This window comes from Calliphora vicina, chromosome 4, assembly GCF_958450345.1.
Source record: "Calliphora vicina chromosome 4, idCalVici1.1, whole genome shotgun sequence".
In the NCBI taxonomy this organism is placed as follows: Eukaryota; Metazoa; Arthropoda; class Insecta; order Diptera; family Calliphoridae; genus Calliphora; species Calliphora vicina.
In genome coordinates this window covers 39,449,447-39,467,603 of record NC_088783.1, presented here as the reverse complement: position 1 = coordinate 39,467,603, position 18,157 = coordinate 39,449,447, and the positions used below count along the sequence as shown (strand labels likewise).

Below are 18,157 nucleotides of genomic sequence, written 5' to 3'. Positions count from 1 at the left end.
TCATTTATTATCAGAATGTCATTAATTTTTGACCTACTTCTTTTGATGTGACGGACCTACATCAGATCAAAAATTTGTTTTTAAAATGTCTATTATATTTCTAACAAAATTTTAAATATAATATAGACAAGTTTCATAAATTATCAGAACCTTTCAAAAATTTACATGCATTAATTCAAAACATTTAAAATGAAGTATATTTTGTTCGTTTCTATTCTCAAAGAAATTAGAACTTTTGCCTTTTTAAAAAAATTTTGAATAATCAGAAATTTTTCTTCAAAATTGGCCATGTTTGGAGAGGGCCAATTTTTATTTGAAATTTGAAAAATAATTCATCTTTGACTGTGTAAAATATATTAAGATGTGTCCAATCGTTCATGAGCTATCGAATTATTTCCAAAATAAATTGTATCTAAATCACTGTGCGTTTCTCAAAATGACGTTTTGTTGTAGCTGGATTGCAATGCACGCCATTTTCTGAGATGGAAAACATCATAATCATCTACATAGTTTGATATAGATATCGATAGCTTAGTTTTTTCTTTATTGTTGTAGTTATTTGATTTAAAGTCTCTATTGTCTCTTAGCACTCAGTAGTTAGATGTTAATAAATTTCAAAATGATCCAATATTTTCTTTAAGAAAATTATGATTTACGTAACACGGTGCTACAAAATTTTTTTTTGGAATAATTTTTAACCGCTTTAAACTGGCATTAAGATTATTGTTGTTTAAAAAGAAGATCAAGAACAACTCTCGTAAAAGTTGAAAAAGTCAAAAAAACAAGTAAGACAGTTATATTCGGCTGTGCCAAATCTTCACCAAATTATACTTTAAAATAAAAATTTTAAATATTTTTAGGTGAACAAAATTGAAATTTTTTTAATTTTCATTTCAAAATTTTTTTAAAAAAAATTTATTTTTTTATTTATATGGGGATTTCATGTCAAATTAACCAATTTTTAAAATCGATGTCTTCCGATCGGGATGAAATTTGCACCAAGGTTGTTAGACCTTTTGGATAGTAATTCAGATACAATTTTTCAACAAGATCGGTCAAGAACTCTCTGAGTTATAGGGGGTCAAAATCAGTGTTTAAAAAACACAAGTAGTCTAGTTAAAAAATTAATAAAAACTCGGAGTCAATAATTACTACTACTACTGCTACCTTCACATTTTGGTAGCAGTAGTTGTAGTAGTACTAATAAAAGAAAAATTTAAAAGTAGCAGAGTAATTTATTTTCTATTGCTACCTTAAAAAAGAAAAAGTTTTGATGTAGCAGTCATTAGTTTTTCATTAATTCTGCTACTTTTAAAATTTAGTAGTAATAGAAGTAGCAGTTGAGGTAGTAGAAGAAGTAGCAGTTAAGTAACAGTTGAAGTAGCAGCTAAGTAGCAGTTGAGGTAGCAATAAAATAAGTCAAAAATAAAAATCTTCAGCCAAAAAAGTATATTATGTGTTGTTGTTGTGAATGTATATTTGTGTAAGTTGGTCGTGTTGTAAACAAAAGTTCGGCTTTTTTGTTATACACACAGAAAACACGATCCTTCTGTTAGCAAGACGAACATCTGAGACGAATAAAAACGAATAATTCTTTCAAATTCTCTCAAAACAAAAACAACACACAGTGTTTAATTCTGTCAATTTTGGTGTTATGATTGAAGATTTTCTTTTTTGACTACTTTTATTGCTACCTTAACTGCTGCATCAACTGCTACTTTACTGCTACCTTAAAAATTAAAACTCGATATAGAGCAGTAGCAATGATTTGTATTTTTATGCTACTACTCCATTTACAATTCATGTTTTATTACTACTGCTCTGTTAAGAGTTTTATATTTTGAAGGTAGCAGTAGTTTTAAAAAAACAAGAAAACGAAAAAAGACAAATGCTACTGCTACCGCTACCGCTACATATACTTTTTGAAGCAGTAGTTGTAGCAACAGTTAAAAATTTGTTAGTTATCGTAGCTTTTTAAACACTGGTCAAAATTTGATATTTTGGCAATCACGTGATTTTTCTCATCCATGTAACTTATTATCTATTGTTCAAGAACAATAAAAAAGGGCCCATTTTGGAAAAAAAGTTAGATTTTGCAAAAAAAATTAAAAAATTGATTTTGCACAAAAATAGCTTGTTTTGAGTTACAAATCATTTATTTTGATAGATATCAAACTCGCATCCCACTAAGCGACCAAATGGGTCTTCAAGGAAAATATCTAAGCTTTCTTTTAAGAAAAAAAGGGGCGCATTTTGAAGAAAAAAAAAATCAAAAAAGTTTTTGATTTCGGAAAAAAAATATTAAACATTTTTTTTTTTAATTTTTTTTTTTCGAAAGATTGAAGAAATAGCTATCTAAACTATTTGGAACACATTTTGCAAAGAACAATAGGTTATAAGTTGCATGGGTGAGAAAAAACACGTTTGGCCAAAATGTCAAATTTTGTTCTATACCGATCTTGTCGAAAAATTGTATCTGAATTACTATCCAATAGGTCTAACCTTGGTGCAAATTTCATCCCGATCGGAAGACATCGATTTTAAAAATTAGTTCACTTGACATGAATCCCCCATATAATTTTTGTTTAATTTATTAGTGAAAAAAATTTATGATAAAAAATGTTTATGTTGTAGGTCCGACTTACTATGACGTTATATATTTGAAACGGGGGCTACGGAAAGTTCATTTCAACATACAGACAGTCAGGCGGACATGGTCGCAAATCAAAAATATAAAAATTAAAAACAAACATATATATCCTTGCCTCTCATGATGAAGGGTATAATTAGAAATTGTGATATTCAGGCATGTGATGAAAAACGATCGTTTTCAAAACTGAAATCAATCTCAAAAACGATTTAGGTGTGACGAATTTCGATTGATTTCATATTCCATTTTTGTTTCATTCCGTATCATTTTTATAGCAAAAAACAACAAAATAAGCAACGCTGCATTTGTTTTTACCTTAATTAATGTTAAAATTTAATTTCGATTATTTCCCTTTGAAACAAATTGGAATTTGAAATTAATATGACAAAACTATTCTAACAAGCACATCACACCTTTAGTAGTTTTGAAATCGTTATTGCATCTAAATCGTTTTTCATCACATACCTGATTATTCAAAAAATCTCTACATATTTATATTAATAGAATAATGAAAGTAATTGTAAATACTTTTAAAATCGTTTAAATAATAACTGAGTTAAGAATGTTTAAATTTGAGGGTTCAAAAAAATATAATTTTGCTCATATTGTGCTATTTTTGAGTGTAGCACAGTGTAATTATATCAAACTGAGTATTTTTACTTATTCTAAAGTTTTTTATTAATATCTCAATTTTCATAAAAAGTGGACTTAGCACAGTTGCTCACTAAGCAACTATGTATAATATTTATGTTTTTCTCAAATCTTTGTAGTTTGCGGCTGGTCGCTTTAATTCCAATAAATGGTTATATGATTCATACTAAGACACTTCATCAAAAAAGTGTTATGAAATATTTTTACAAAAAATTTCTTTAACAATTATAGCAATTGAACTGATATCGAATTAAATATAATTTACAAAAAAAAAACTAAGCAATTTAACTGCAACGAAACTAGTATGTTTACTTTCTTTAAATTTTGGTTTAAACAACACTAAATAACAAGCAGCTTCAAAATATAAAAATTTGAAAATGAAATCGTAACGAATTTTTTACACACACATATATGTTAACAGTGCCAAATTGGTGTTTAAATGGACAACAACAATAATGACAACTGTAATCAAAACATTTATGTTTTTGTAAGACTTTATTAAACATAATGAATGATTTGGTACAATATACGACAACAATGAAACACAATAGAATGGTGGCCATTGATGACATCTGTCATCAATATTTAATCATACCAACAACAACTACAATAGAAAACAATGTTGAAATAAATTAATAAATACATTAATAAATAAATGCAATAGTTAACAGAAATAATAACAAAAGAAATAATAACAACTATGTATTTATAATAGAAAAAAACATTTAAAAAAAAGAGCAAAGCCTGTATTAACAAACAAATGACAAAAAAAATTAAAACGAAAAAAAGTTGTCATCCGGCGTTACCACAAATGAAAGTGAATGTTGTTAGTTGTTATTGCAAAGATGTTGTCAGTACGATAGCAGCAGCAGCAACAACAACTACAATGAATGTATGTATTTGCAAATGAAGTTCAAGCAAAGTTACAAGAGACTCAACCAGATTTACCTTGATATGGACTGGGATGTAGTTGGGGATGGATGGCTATGAGAGTCTGAATGAGTTCGCATAAATCTTTTTCTATTCAATTTTATGATTTTAGTTTTTTTCATGTTTCTTTTAACATTTTTCCACATACAAACAATTTACTAGCAGCCAGTTAGTTAGTAAGTTGTTAGTAACTTATTTAGTTGTTGTGGGATAGATATATGTATATGAGACGAGTAGAGGAGATCCATGGCTGGATATTTACTTAAAGTATTATTCCATGTTTGTAGTTTATCATAGAGTTGGTTGGTTGCTCTGTTGTTGTTGTGGTATTTTGTAAGTTTTTCTATTTCGTACAATTTATGGCTTTCAGTTTGGGGCAACTTTTGTTTGTCATCAGCAGCAGCAGCAAACAGCAGTGGTGTCAGTGGCATTATGCACCCAAACACGATGTCAGTCTAAACATTAACGCTGTAACGTCAACTCTTACGCTAGAAAAGTAACCGCACAAAAAAAACCAAAACAAAAAAGAGTTATTTTAAAAATTTCGTAATTGTTTTCGCTATTGTTCCGCAACGTATATATCCGGTAATGTCAGTTGATACGAATCAATTTCCTTAAATATCGTTGTGGACTAAATAAAATTCTTTAGATTAAAGATTTAATTTATAACAAAGTGTGTTTTAAAAAAAAATCTGACCTCATGTTGGGTCAAAAAAAGTGTTCGCGTAAAAACTATTTTACACTGCGTTTGGCACAATTTCAATTTTTCCATTTGCGTTGTAAGTGTTTTTTTTCGTATTTTTGTAATTCAGCTTTTTATGTAAATTTGTTTTTAATGAGCTTTTTAGTTAAACTTTTATGACAATAATAAACATTAAATTAAATAATTAAAACACTAATATAAAGTTAAATAATAAAAAAAACACTTTAAACAAAAATCATTTTAAATAAAATATTTTTTTAACGGTGTGAAATAAATTAATGTTTAAACAATGCTAGCTGGGAAATTATGTGTAATTAAATTCGATAAAAAATATTTTGCTAATTCGGATATGGTTCATTTAATTTTATTAAATTAAACTCAAAATCGAAAGAAAAAAATATTAAACTAACTCGATCTTCAAACGTTTTTAACTCAGTTCGAAAAACATTTCGATTTGTTTTATGAATTACCAAAAATATTTTAAAGTATCGGTTATGCTAAAACTTGTTACATTTTATATTTTACAAAACTTCGATACAATTTCTATACAGAGTTTTAGTAATAGTGATTTTATGTATTTGCAAAATTTTGTTTGGTACTCGATACCAAATGGAACCATAAATTTTAAATCAAATATTCAATATTTCTATAAAAAATACAGCGCTGTTTAGAAACATTTTAACAATTATTTTTTAAGAAAACTGATCATTGAAAATTTAGAATAAAATAATTATATTTTTGTTTTATTTCCTTCATTTTAATGAAAAAATGATGCAAAATTTCAATAAAGTTTTCGATATTTCCAAATATAAAAATTCGTTAAAAGTATCCAGTATTATTGAGTACCCAAATAAAAAGTATCAAGTATATAGAATTTGTTAGCACTATTTAGTAGTTCTGAAAAAAACTGAAATTTCATCATTCTATTGATTTTGTAAATGTATGAGGGTATTATCGGAAGTAAGATTCCGATTAGTATTAGGTAAATAAGATAATATGTACTGGTCTTGAAATTATCAGAGCGACAAAGGCCAGATTTTCAAAATGCTTTCTCCAAGAAAATTAATCAACTTTGGCGTTTAAAGAAATATTCGATGGTAACTACAAATAACACAGGCTTAAAACATTTTAAAAATATGTATTGGCCTCATAGTCTATTTATTTTTATACCCTTCACCTTCGTGAGAAGTGTATACATAAGTTTGTCATTACGTGTGTAATTTCCACAATATAATTTTCCGACCCTATAAAGTATGTATCGTCCCCTCAATAAAACAATAATGTATATGCATTTACATCATTATTTTTTTTATTGCATAATAATAATCTACATAACTGATTCTATATGTTGTCAAAATTTGGTGAAATTCTACTTCCACAAAGTGTCAAAAGATCAATTGAAATATTACTTTTGTTCTAGATGTCTACTAACACATAATTGAGTTATTTCGAAATTGCAAAAAAATTTACACTATTGTTTTATTAAGGGGACAATATATTGTGGATCCTTATAGATAGCGGAGTCGATTAAGCCATGTCCGTCTGTCTGTCTCTTGAAATCAACTTTCCGAAGCCCCCAAATAGTAAGTTGGACCTACAATAGGTCAAAATTTTTTTGTCGCTAAATATTAAAAAAAAAATTAAAAAACCAAAAAAAACATTTTTAAAATTAAAAAACAATTTGAAAATTTTTTTAAAAAAAACAGAATTCCATTCCGATCGAAAGTGGAATTAATTCCGTATCTAGCTTCTTCAGGAAAAGTAAAACGAAAATTTCTTTCGGAATGAAACCACCTTCAGTTTTCAAAGTGGAATTGATATTTCTTTGTATTTATTTGTTTTTCTAAAATTTTTAATCAATTTCTGTACCAAAAGCTTCCTTTGTAATGAAATTTAAATCAGAAATATAGAATTATTAAATATTATTGGAATTAATAAATTACACAGAATCTGAAGAACCTAAAACGAAATCGATCGGAATAAAAAGTACGGAATTGAAACCATTCCGAACAAAATGTGTGATAGGCCTGTATAATTTGGTGAAGGGTATATAAGATTCAGCATAGCCGAATATAGCTCTCTTACTTGTTTAAATTGTGAAAGTAAAAAGCTAAGATTAAGACCCATAAAACATTTTCTCTAATAAATTAAAATAACAAAATTTTAAAAAAGTAATTTTTTTCAAATTTTGTTTAGCTAAACATATTTAAAATTTTGGTATAATTAAAACATGCTGTCTGGGTATCTCTGGATCAGAAACTGCACCAATCTTATTTCATATTATTTTATGTTGAAATTTTGAAAATACAAAATTGATATTGAGAAACCCAAATTAATATAGAGAAAATACAAACAAATTGGAGCAATAAGAAAGTGAAATGAAAAACCAAATTAATATTGAAAAAAAAAACAATGTAATTGTGAAATCGAAATCAATACTCGGAAATGCAAAACAAAAATTGAGAAAAGACATTATGATGCTGAGAAAACCTTCAAATAAATTTTTATTTTTTTAATTTGTGTCTTATTAATATTGGTTATTTCTCAATATCAATTTGTTACTCAAAATTAAATTGGAATCGTCATCAACAATTTGGATTTTCTCAATATTAATTTGGATTTTTCAAAATTTAATTTTTTAAGATATTCGCATGTCTGAATATCTTATCAAAAGCCAGGCAACCTCAAACAAACTCGCATAAATTTATGCGGTGTACCACCTTCATAAACATTTTCAAAAGTGTATAAAATAAAAATTCTGTTTAACAATTACACAGTACAACATTTTTCAGTTAATTGCTTTGGGACTCAATTCTGACAATTGCACGTGAAAGTAGCCCCAAAAATAAGAACTTCTGCATCATTAGTTTTGTCAAGTTGGCTGCCGTAATAATTTAATGGCCATACGATTTTTTTTCCTCAAGGTGGATTTTTATCACTTTTTCTATATTTTAGCACGGTTATATCTCGTATACCGTACGGAAAATCTCTTTTGTGGCTGAATCAAACTTGTAGATATTGAATAGTAGAAAAAAAGTACGGAACATACCTACCCGAAAAAGGAGCATCCAGTGCCTTAAAAATCGCAAAAATGCACATTTTTTTAAATTTTTTACCAATTTTTCACCTTTTTTGCTCAATAACTGGATTACAAATGCAATTATGGACCGATCACCATGAAATTAGGTCGTGTGATTTGTGTCTATATGAAAGTTATTTATCATGAATTTTGTATGTATACCATCATTTTTAACAGATTTATGCACTTTAAAGTGATTTACGGAAGCGTGTCTTATATGGGAGCTATGACTAATTATGGACCGATCATAATAACTTTTTTTTGTCATGAATTTTGTATATATAAAACTTATTTGGAGCGAAATTTGTGTAGATACATATATAAATTAAACATTTATTACCGATAAAGTCCAATTTCTGGAGTACATTTGTATAGGGGCTAGGTGAAATAATGAACCGATTTCAGCCAATTTCAACAGAATTGGGCCTTGGGCCGAACAAATTATATGTACCAAAGTTTTTTATGATCGGTCCATAATTAGTCATAGCTCCCATACAAGACACGCTTCCGAAAATCACTTTAAAATTCATAAATCTGTTAAAAATGATGGTATACATACAAAATTCATGATAAATAACTTTCATATAGACACAAATCACACGACCTAATTTCATGGTGATCGGTCCATAATTGCATTTGTAATCCAGTTATTGAGCAAAAAAGGTGAAAAATTTTTAAAAAAATTTTAAAAAATTGGCATTTTTGCGATTTTTAAGGCACTGGATGCTCCTTTTTTGGGTAGGTATGTTCCGTACTTTTTTTCTACTATTCAATATCTACAAGTTTGATTCAGCCACAAAAGAGATTTTCCGTACGGTATACGAGATATAACCGTGCTAAAATATAGAAAAAGTGATAAAAATCCACCTTGAGGAAAAAAAATCGTATGGCCATTAAATTATTACGGCAGCCAACTTGACAAAACTAATGATGCAGAAGTTCTTATTTTTGGGGCTACTTTCACGTGCAATTGTCAGAATTGAGTCCCAAAATCATGTGTTGTACTGTGTTATTTGTTAAACTATAATTTTTCAAAACAAAATGCAAAGGTTTTGAAAAGAGTTTCATTAGTTGTATGTAGATGAAAGATATTTTAATATTTATATCTCCCGCAAATTAGTGTACTAACTGTGTTAGATTCTAAAGCCAAATATTCTGAAAAACCAGAAAAACCAAACTAAAATATTTAACTTGATCCCAAAAAACATATGCCTCTTTCCTAATAGTTCACTTACAACATTAAAATAAATAAAACATTTTGTATGTACTTTATAATCATAAAAAAATATTTCAAAAAAAGAAACATTGTAACCAAACAAAAAACAAAGTCTTGTGTGAAAAGTTGTTTGGAAAATGTTTAGAAAATAGCGCTAAACTTGTTAAACTATTTTTTGTGTGTGTGCTTAAATATGTTGCACGCCTGTATGTTGCCATAACTTTCACAAAACAGTTCAGTTTATTGCAGCAAAAATGCATTAATAAAATAAAAATAACAAGCATACGACTGCCAGTGAGCTGGTATTGTTAATGCAACCTCTGGATTTTTTTTTTTAATTTAAATGTCCATATCTTTGTCTTTTTTTTTCTTTTTTTCTTAATTTAATGAACATGTATGCGTTTTAAATGGATTTTATGTTTGTATTTGTAATAGATATAGCCAAACATAAATGCAACTTTAAACTATTAAAAAATGTATATGTTCATTTAAAAAAAAAAACAAAAAAAAAATTGTTGGTGTTTGGTATTTACATTAAGGCGTTTTATTTGAAAACTTGTTAATGTACTTGAGGAGTTGAGTTCAAGGCTTCCAAAGTTGTTGTTCATGTAACAATCATGTGCATGAACAAGATTGTGGGTGTTGAAATGAATTTTTAATTTAAAACGGAAGGATTTTTTAAAATTAATATTGTTTTATAAAATTGTTGGTGATGTATAGAGTTATGTTTTAAACACATAAACTACAGCAGACTACACGGCTACATGACCGCAAATGCCGTTTACAGCAATTGTCGCCCTGTAGTCAGCTACTTAATTATAATGAAAACGACAGCAAAATTGTAACCAGCTGACATTGAAGTTTCACGTTTCGATGCATATTGTTCATTGTCGCCTACGAACATTGAAATTAACTTAAGTTGGCTACAGCGGCAACGGTGGTCGTGAAGCCATGTAGCTGTCATGGCGTCAAAATAATCGTCTACGAATGAATCATAAAGAAGGACATTAGCTTTCAGAAAATGATATTTATGACCATCCTGTTAGAATATACAGTAAGATACAGGATCTCAAAATCAAACACATCAGTTTTGCAAACTTTGTAGATCTCATAACTTGTACAAATATGGACAGAAATTTATAGAAATATGTATATAGATACCTTACATATCTTATACTTTAAAATATGTATATTTAACCCAGATATGCCGACTGTACTACATGTAGTACATGGAGTTCTTGTTTACAGCATATGCCACGTTTATTAAAATACAATTTTTTTGTTCACATACTTAGTACTCACCAATACCTCATGGAAGATTGTGTGATCGCATTATTTTTTGCTACTATTTCTGAGTTATTGAATTTTTAATTTGTGATATTTTCATAATGCCCATATTCAGTCATTATGGACATATCTACACATTTACAAGTGAATAAATACTATATTTTTTTGGAATTTATATATATGAAGAGTAGCTTGATTGTTATATGCATGAATGTTTCATTATTGCGTTTTAGTTTTGCAGTTGTGACCCCAATGTCCTCTATATTGGACGACTTAAAAAAACCACTTTTTTCAATAAATTTTTAAAAAAAAGTCTAATTGCACTGTTTTTTATTACTCATTTGCTTCCAAAATAATATAAAAGTAATTTTAAAATGATCAAGATCAAGCCTTCGGCATATCTGGGTTAAAGTTTCAATTTTGTTTTTCACCCTGTAGAATAGAAATACTACTTTTTTAAAAAAAGGAGTAGAAATACTACTTTTTTAAAAAAGGATTAGAAATGCTACTTTTTTTAAAAAAAGGAGTAGAAATACGACTTTTTTTAAAAAAAAATTAGTAGAAATACTACTATTTTGAAAAAAGGTGTAGAAATACTACTTTTTTTAAAAAAGGAGTAGAAATACTATTTTTTAAAAAAAGGAGTACGTTTTTAATTTCAAAATGGGTAACATTTTACCCGAAGACCTTATGAGGATCAGAAAAACAGTAGTTCCGCAAGTATGATGAAGAGATATATTGTAGTGCTACCAAAGCTCTGAAAAAATGTAACTTAATTGTACGTAACAAAAGATCTTTAAGTCCAAACTAATTTATAGATATTTTTTGCCAATTTGATTTTCTAAAAACCTAACATAGTTGTTGACATTCCTTGTGAAGGATAAAAGAAGTAATCAAAATTGTGTTAATCACTATTATTTTAATAAATAGAACTTTTTTCTTCTTATTTCTATTCGTTTTTATATTTTCCCACAAAACCGCTTAACCGGTTATTATAAAAAAAATAAAACCGAAATCGGTTTATATTAAATTAAAATTTTTCGAAGAAACTGAAAACCGGTTTCTAAAAAACGTCGAAGAATCGATCACCCTATTGTTTACTTAAAAATATTTAAAATTGGTATTTTAAAGTACAATTTGGTGAAGGGTATATAAGATACGGCACAGCCGAATATAGCTCTCTTACTTTTTTATATAACAATCCGTTTAGTCGCAAAAAATAATCAAATTACAAATTTTGAAATAGATCTTAAATGATTTCTCTCAATGATTTTTTTAAAAAAAATGGTAACATTTTTACACTAGCTTTCAAAATTACTAATAATCGATTTAAATCGATGGAGTCGAGAATCCTTCTTCAGGTAATGGTCGAAAATAAATTTTTTTTTAAATTTATTTTTAAATTTTTTATTAAATTAAGCTCATAATCCGTAAAAGAAGGTATATATAATGGGGTTTCAAAGAACTTATTTTGAAAATATGGCAAATATAGAAATTTATATGTATATTTTTTTTATTTTCCATCAAAGTTGAGAAATATTTCAAAAATGGACAAAGCAAATCTTTTCTTAATAAATATTTCTATCAATAGAATCAAAAATAATGAGGATCAGCTACAAGTTTTCAAGATACTATAAAGGTACGCTAACCTAATCCACTCAGGTTCATTTTAATTAATTAATTAAAATATCTTGATATTTTTTTTTAATTTCTTCACACCAAAGACATGATTAGATGCCATAAATAATCCTCTTTTCGGAACAACAAATGCAACATAAACACTACAAACAAACAAACCAAAAAAAAAACGGTCTGTTGCACATTTCAAATGCATGCCAACGCTACGATTTTGATCATCTGTATCTTAAAGATACTTACAGGTTTCTTCAAGAATACATTTACTGATACTTATTCTGTGGTAAACATTAAATGCATTACATAGATAGATGGATACATGCTTAGTTAGATTAAAGTAAATAGATACAGTTTTTGAATATTTATTTTATTTTTTTTTATAATTATTATAAAAACACATCTAGTCTAATGTTTAAAAACCCATAACCAGAGTTAAAATAATAATAACAAACTGGAAAAATTTTAAACATACATAAATACTCATATTAAATACTAAAATAAATACATACAAGTGTGTGGTGTATTTGTTTTAAAACTTAAAAAAAATCTTGGTAAATGCATCTAATAAATAAATTTGTTCAATTTCAGCGAACAAGAAAGCTAAACTACTCAATGGAGGCTCAAGCGTGCAACAAGCGACTAACACACAAACAGCAACAAATGGTGAAATTAATAACAACAACAACAGCAGCAACTATCAACATTTACAGAACGGTAACAATGGTAGCATCTGTAACGGCTTTAACACCAACAACAGCAACAACACAAACACCGCCAACAGTAACTATGGCAAAAATCCAGCTCATTATCAGCATTTACAACACAACGGCAGTGGCATTGTCAGTGGCAACAGTAGTAGCGGCAACGGTCATTCAAATTACTCATCTTCTTCATCGCAACACCATCACTACCAACAACTCCAGCAGTTGCAGCAGCAACAACACCAGCACCCACATATCTATGGTTCTTCGGCCGAAGACCACTACGAATTGACCCAGGCCCAGTACGGTCACAACAGTGCAGCGAATGCTTCCTCTCGCCCCGGCGGTCCAAATTTAGTGAACAAACAACTTGTACTGCCATTTGTGCCACCCAGTTTCCCCAATAATTCACAAGATGGTATTACACATCTCATCAAACCATCCGAATATTTGAAGTCCATTAGTGATAAACGTTCATGTCCATCCTCGGCTAGGTAAGTGAAACTCTTTTTATTTTTATTATTTTTAGCTTGATAATGGATTACTCATTGGTGTTAATCCAAATCAATCTTTCAAAATCTTAGCTAAAAAACCATTTTTTAACAAATGCGTGATTTTTCGGGGGCGAACAAAATAAAAATAAAAATCTATTAAAATCATCTCTAATTACTGCTAATCTCGCAATTAGACTTGCGTGCATTTTTTTTTAGTTTTATTGCCAAAAAAATAAAAATACAAAATTAAAAAAATATTAATTAAAAACGTTAAAATTAGTCGTGTCTGTTGCAATTCGCGAAAATTGTTGTAAATGCTGTTTAATATCTTGTTGCAAGATCACAAGTTTAGTTTTAGTTCATCATTCGTCGCGATGCTACTACAATCACGTCGCACCTGGCATAGGTATGTTTGTTGTGGCTTGTTGTTACATGTTAAGGAAGTTGTTTGATAACAGTGTATTGTGTTTTCGGTAAATTGCATGGACTGGCAAGGTTTGCTGGCCTATTTGGGGATGATTACCTGCAAGAAAAGAATGTAGTTTTAATAACAAAAGTTTATTCAAAATTTCTTTGTGCGAGTTTAAATGTTTTGGGTTGCTTGGACGATATCGTTATTAATTCCAGGAAATGGGAATAACAATCAAGACCAAGAAAATTGTATATTAATGCTTAAAGTGATTCTATTACTTAAATTTGAAAATAAACCGATTTAGGTTCAAAAAATGTGAAACCACCAACAATTTTCATCAAAACACATTTCTTCTCTGTTCTATAAATGAACAGAGAAGAAAACAAATAAAATCGCCCCTGTTCTGTAAATCGAGTGATTTCAAAAACAAGCAATTCCACAAGGTTGCCGAAATAACTGAAACTAAAATTTAAAAATTAGTAATAATTCAGGTCTGTTCGTTTGCTTGCAAGATTTATTATTTTCCAATATTTTTTACATTTTGTATTGAAAATTTCCAAAACTAGTTAAAACTAGCAGCAAACGAATAAACCAATTAAGTTCACAGTAATAACTATTTTTAAAACAGTTTCAATTCAAACATTTATAACATATTCAACTGGTTTCAATTATTTCGTAAATGTGCTCAAAAACCAAACTTTCTAATATTTTCTACTAAAATTTAAGTTTTGAATTTTGATAAATTTGGTTATTGCCACAATTTTCGTTATTGGAAATACATTTTTCGTAACCCCCTGTCTATACCGATCAATTTTTATCAAGAGAAACGTCAAAATGGTTGTCAAGATAAAAAAAAATATCAGCTATAGTCCCCATTTATTAGTATTATTGCTTCGTTAAACTTTGAAACTACTTGAGCGAGGTTTGTTTACTTGAAAGTAAAATGAGAAATACATGTTGATTCGATTTGATTTACAGAATACCAAATTCTTCTCTCATTTGTAATTAAAATAAATTTCGAATGCTTCTTAAAATTCAATAAAAAAAACTCGGTCGTTATCGAGCGAGTTATCATTTTCTATACATTCTATGCGGTATCGAATATGAGAATCCTAAAAATGAACTCGCTTGTTCGAAAAAGTATTCGCTCGTATACGAATGCGTGAATTAGCCCTCTGTAGTGGACAACAGTCACGATTGAACGATGACCGGATTAAATGAAAACTTGAAGCTACACTGTTATTGAATTCATTCACTTCGAAAATCATAAAAATATACTACATGATAATGTTCACTCTTTAATTCAATTTATAAATTTGTCCTTATGTTTGTAATTTATAAATTTTTCATTTGCGACACCTTAAGTAATATTCACTTTGGATCGTTATAGATAGCGGAATCAATATAGCCATGTCCATCTGTAAGATCCCAAACAACTTACATACATGATTGATACAACAATATATCCTTATATACATATGCTACTAACCACAAAAACTTAAATGCTGATTTAATCCTACAACATATTAAAATAATTTCTAATTCTATTTTCAAACATTTCAGGTCTACAGATACCGAAGACTATATGCAAATACAGGTATCGAATCAGCATCCCATTAGCTTTGAGCCACCAAAGCCTCCACCACCGCCGCCATTGCCCATGACCCCGTTGACACATCACAATACAATCAATAACAACGAACGGAATAACACCACAAAATCACAAAATCATCACTCACAGAACAATCATCAAGATACAGCCACACGCAAACAACATCAACCCCTGTCAGCCATTTCCATACAGGATTTAAATAGTGTACAGGTAAGTTTCTAACAAACATAAAAATAAAGAACTTTCTATAGGCAACATTTGTCATTAATCTCTCAATACATTACAGTTGCGCCGCACCGATACTCAAAAAGTACCCAAACCATATCAAATGCCCGCTAGAAGTCTCAGCATGCAGTGTCTCTCCTCCACCACAGATACCTACTTGAAAACTGACCTAATTGCCGAATTGAAAATCTCCAAAGACATACCGGGCATCAAGAAAATGAAGGTGGAAAAACAAATGGCCAATCGTATGGATTCCGAACATTATTCCGAGATCACAAAACAATTCACCGCCAACAACTATGTGGATCAAGTGAGTATTTGTGTGTTTGCTTTATATATTGGCGGACTCTTCATAAATTGTCAAAGATTTATTTGCAGATACCGGAAAAGGATCAAGCTGGTAATGTTATACCAGATTGGAAACGTCAAATGATGGCAAAGAAGGCAGCCGAAAAGGCCAAGAAAGATTTTGAAGAGCGTATGGCTAAAGAGGCGGAGAGCCGAAGACTTTCACAGATACCCCAATGGAAACGTGATTTGCTAGCACGCCGTGAGGAGACGGAAAATAAATTAAAGTGAGTTCCTAAAAAGAAGATAAACCAATTTAAAACTGTTTCAAAAATCATACATTTTCTAAATCAATTTCAATAAAAAAGATTATAAGAAAAACGTCGAATAAGCTTGCCCCGCTATGCCAGTTGATAGTGTGCTGTGCTAGAGACTCTGGTCGGTTTCACTACAACGGGTCTGTAATAATCTTCCCGGTAATTTTATAAATATATTTTGTGTATTAAAGAAGCGTTATGGGGAGAATGAATGACCTTCAACTAAACTTGATTTTAACATTAAATATTAAGTAGTTAATTTCCCTTTAGTTTACTTACACTAACTTACTAATTTAAGACAATTTAAGTTATTTTAAAGAAAACAAACTAATTTAACTTAACATTCTTTGCAGAGCCACAATTTACACTCCCAAAGTGGAAGAGAATAATCGTGTGGCTGATACATGGCGCTTAAAGAATCGTGCCATGTCCATCGATAACATTTCCATGGTTTCCTCTGCTACTGAAATTATATCCAGTCACACTAACAAAGAGAATGCCAATGGTTATGCTCAAAATGGTGCTTATAATGGTCACGATAGCAAATCGGTGAATGGTGACAATTACCAGCTAATTAATATGGACTTTCAGCAACAACAGCTGCAGCAGCAACAATATCAACAATACCAGCAACAACAGCAGCAACTACAACAGCAGCAACAGCTACAACAGCACCCACAGCAACAGGATGAAGATGAACCTGAAAACATTATACCATGGCGTGCTCAATTAAGAAAAACCAACAGCAGACTGAGTTTAATTTAAGCCTTAAAAATAAATCATTTCCCAAATCATTGTGTCTTAACATAGAAACATAGAAAAGATGCAATTTCATTAAGCATACACTGAAAGAAAACTAAATGAAATGAAATGGAATTCATATTTTGTTTTACTTAAATGCATTTTATTGCTTTCTTTGCATATATAATTTTGTCTTTATATTAATTTAAAAAGAAAAAAAATCACAATTTGTAATTTATCTTAAATATATAATTAAAGAGTGCTTGATTTTATTTATGTTTTTTAAGTTAATTATTGTAAAAACTTATTTAGATAATTGCAATTATTACATTTTTTTTTGTTTATGTAGTTTTAACTTTTTTTATTTAAAAACAAACCCCTCTTATATGGGATTTTCGGTGCAATATTACATGACTAAAAAAACGTTTTGAAAACAAATATTCTACAGATATTTTGTAATGTAACAAATCAAATAGTTGTGTAAAGCGTTGAATACTAATTAATATGATATGTACTTTATGTATCAAAACAAAAATAAATAAAAACTTAAACAGGGTGCTGTTAAAGAACTATAAACATATATAATAATTTATAATTATAAAAAAAATATGAATTATGCTTGTACTTTTAATAATAATGTTTATTCTTTTCAATACCATTTACAAGAAAATTTTTATAATTACATATACTTATTAAACACATGAATTTATTATATATTTTCTTTAATTTGTTATTTGTTATACAATTAATTTATATAAATATTAATAAAAAGTTTATTTAAAAAATAACTAGCAATGGTTTTAATACAATAATTAATTATAAATTAAATTCATAAGAATGCTTTCAAACTCGTTCCCCGTTTTGTCTTAACTAAATAAATGGTTGGTAACCCTTTCTACTCTTTATTTTTAAAAATCACTAAAAACACCAAGCGAACAGAATTTGCAAGAAGCAGTGTTTTTTTCCTTATTGTTTTGTTGATTAGTTTCTTTATATTTATTAAAGGTTTTTTAGTAAATATCAGGGTATCAGAAAACTAGAAGGTAGAAAGAAAAGTTTTACTTTTTATATAATAATTTATTTAATAAACATCAAAAATCATGAATATTACCAGGCGAACAAGATCTTTAGCAAACACAGTTAAGATCAATTATGTCGTCTGTCTTTCTTAACTAGTTTTAATTTTATTCTTATTTTTAAAAATCACTAAAAATAC

The 18,157-nt window shown here is 28.7% G+C and overlaps 2 protein-coding genes across 3 annotated transcripts in view; both read left to right on the top strand.

Annotated features, from left to right (window-relative positions):
- Window positions 1-17,469, top strand: part of f (forked) — a 91,347-nt gene extending 73,878 nt beyond the window's left edge. Inside the window, exons 8-12 of one of the 2 annotated variants that reach the window (XM_065507041.1) lie at window positions 12,740-13,346; window positions 15,322-15,580; window positions 15,657-15,905; window positions 15,962-16,170; window positions 16,554-17,469. In XM_065507041.1, coding sequence (XP_065363113.1) covers window positions 12,740-13,346; window positions 15,322-15,580; window positions 15,657-15,905; window positions 15,962-16,170; window positions 16,554-16,965 — 1,736 coding nt within the window. In that variant the 3' untranslated portion in view covers window positions 16,966-17,469. The remainder of the gene's footprint in view (window positions 1-12,739; window positions 13,347-15,321; window positions 15,581-15,656; window positions 15,906-15,961; window positions 16,171-16,553) is intronic. The other variant, XM_065507042.1, reaches the window with a different exon arrangement.
- The window catches only part of LOC135956515 (uncharacterized), a 145,524-nt gene that overhangs the window by 113,032 nt on the left and 14,335 nt on the right, over window positions 1-18,157 (top strand). The window lies entirely within an intron of this gene.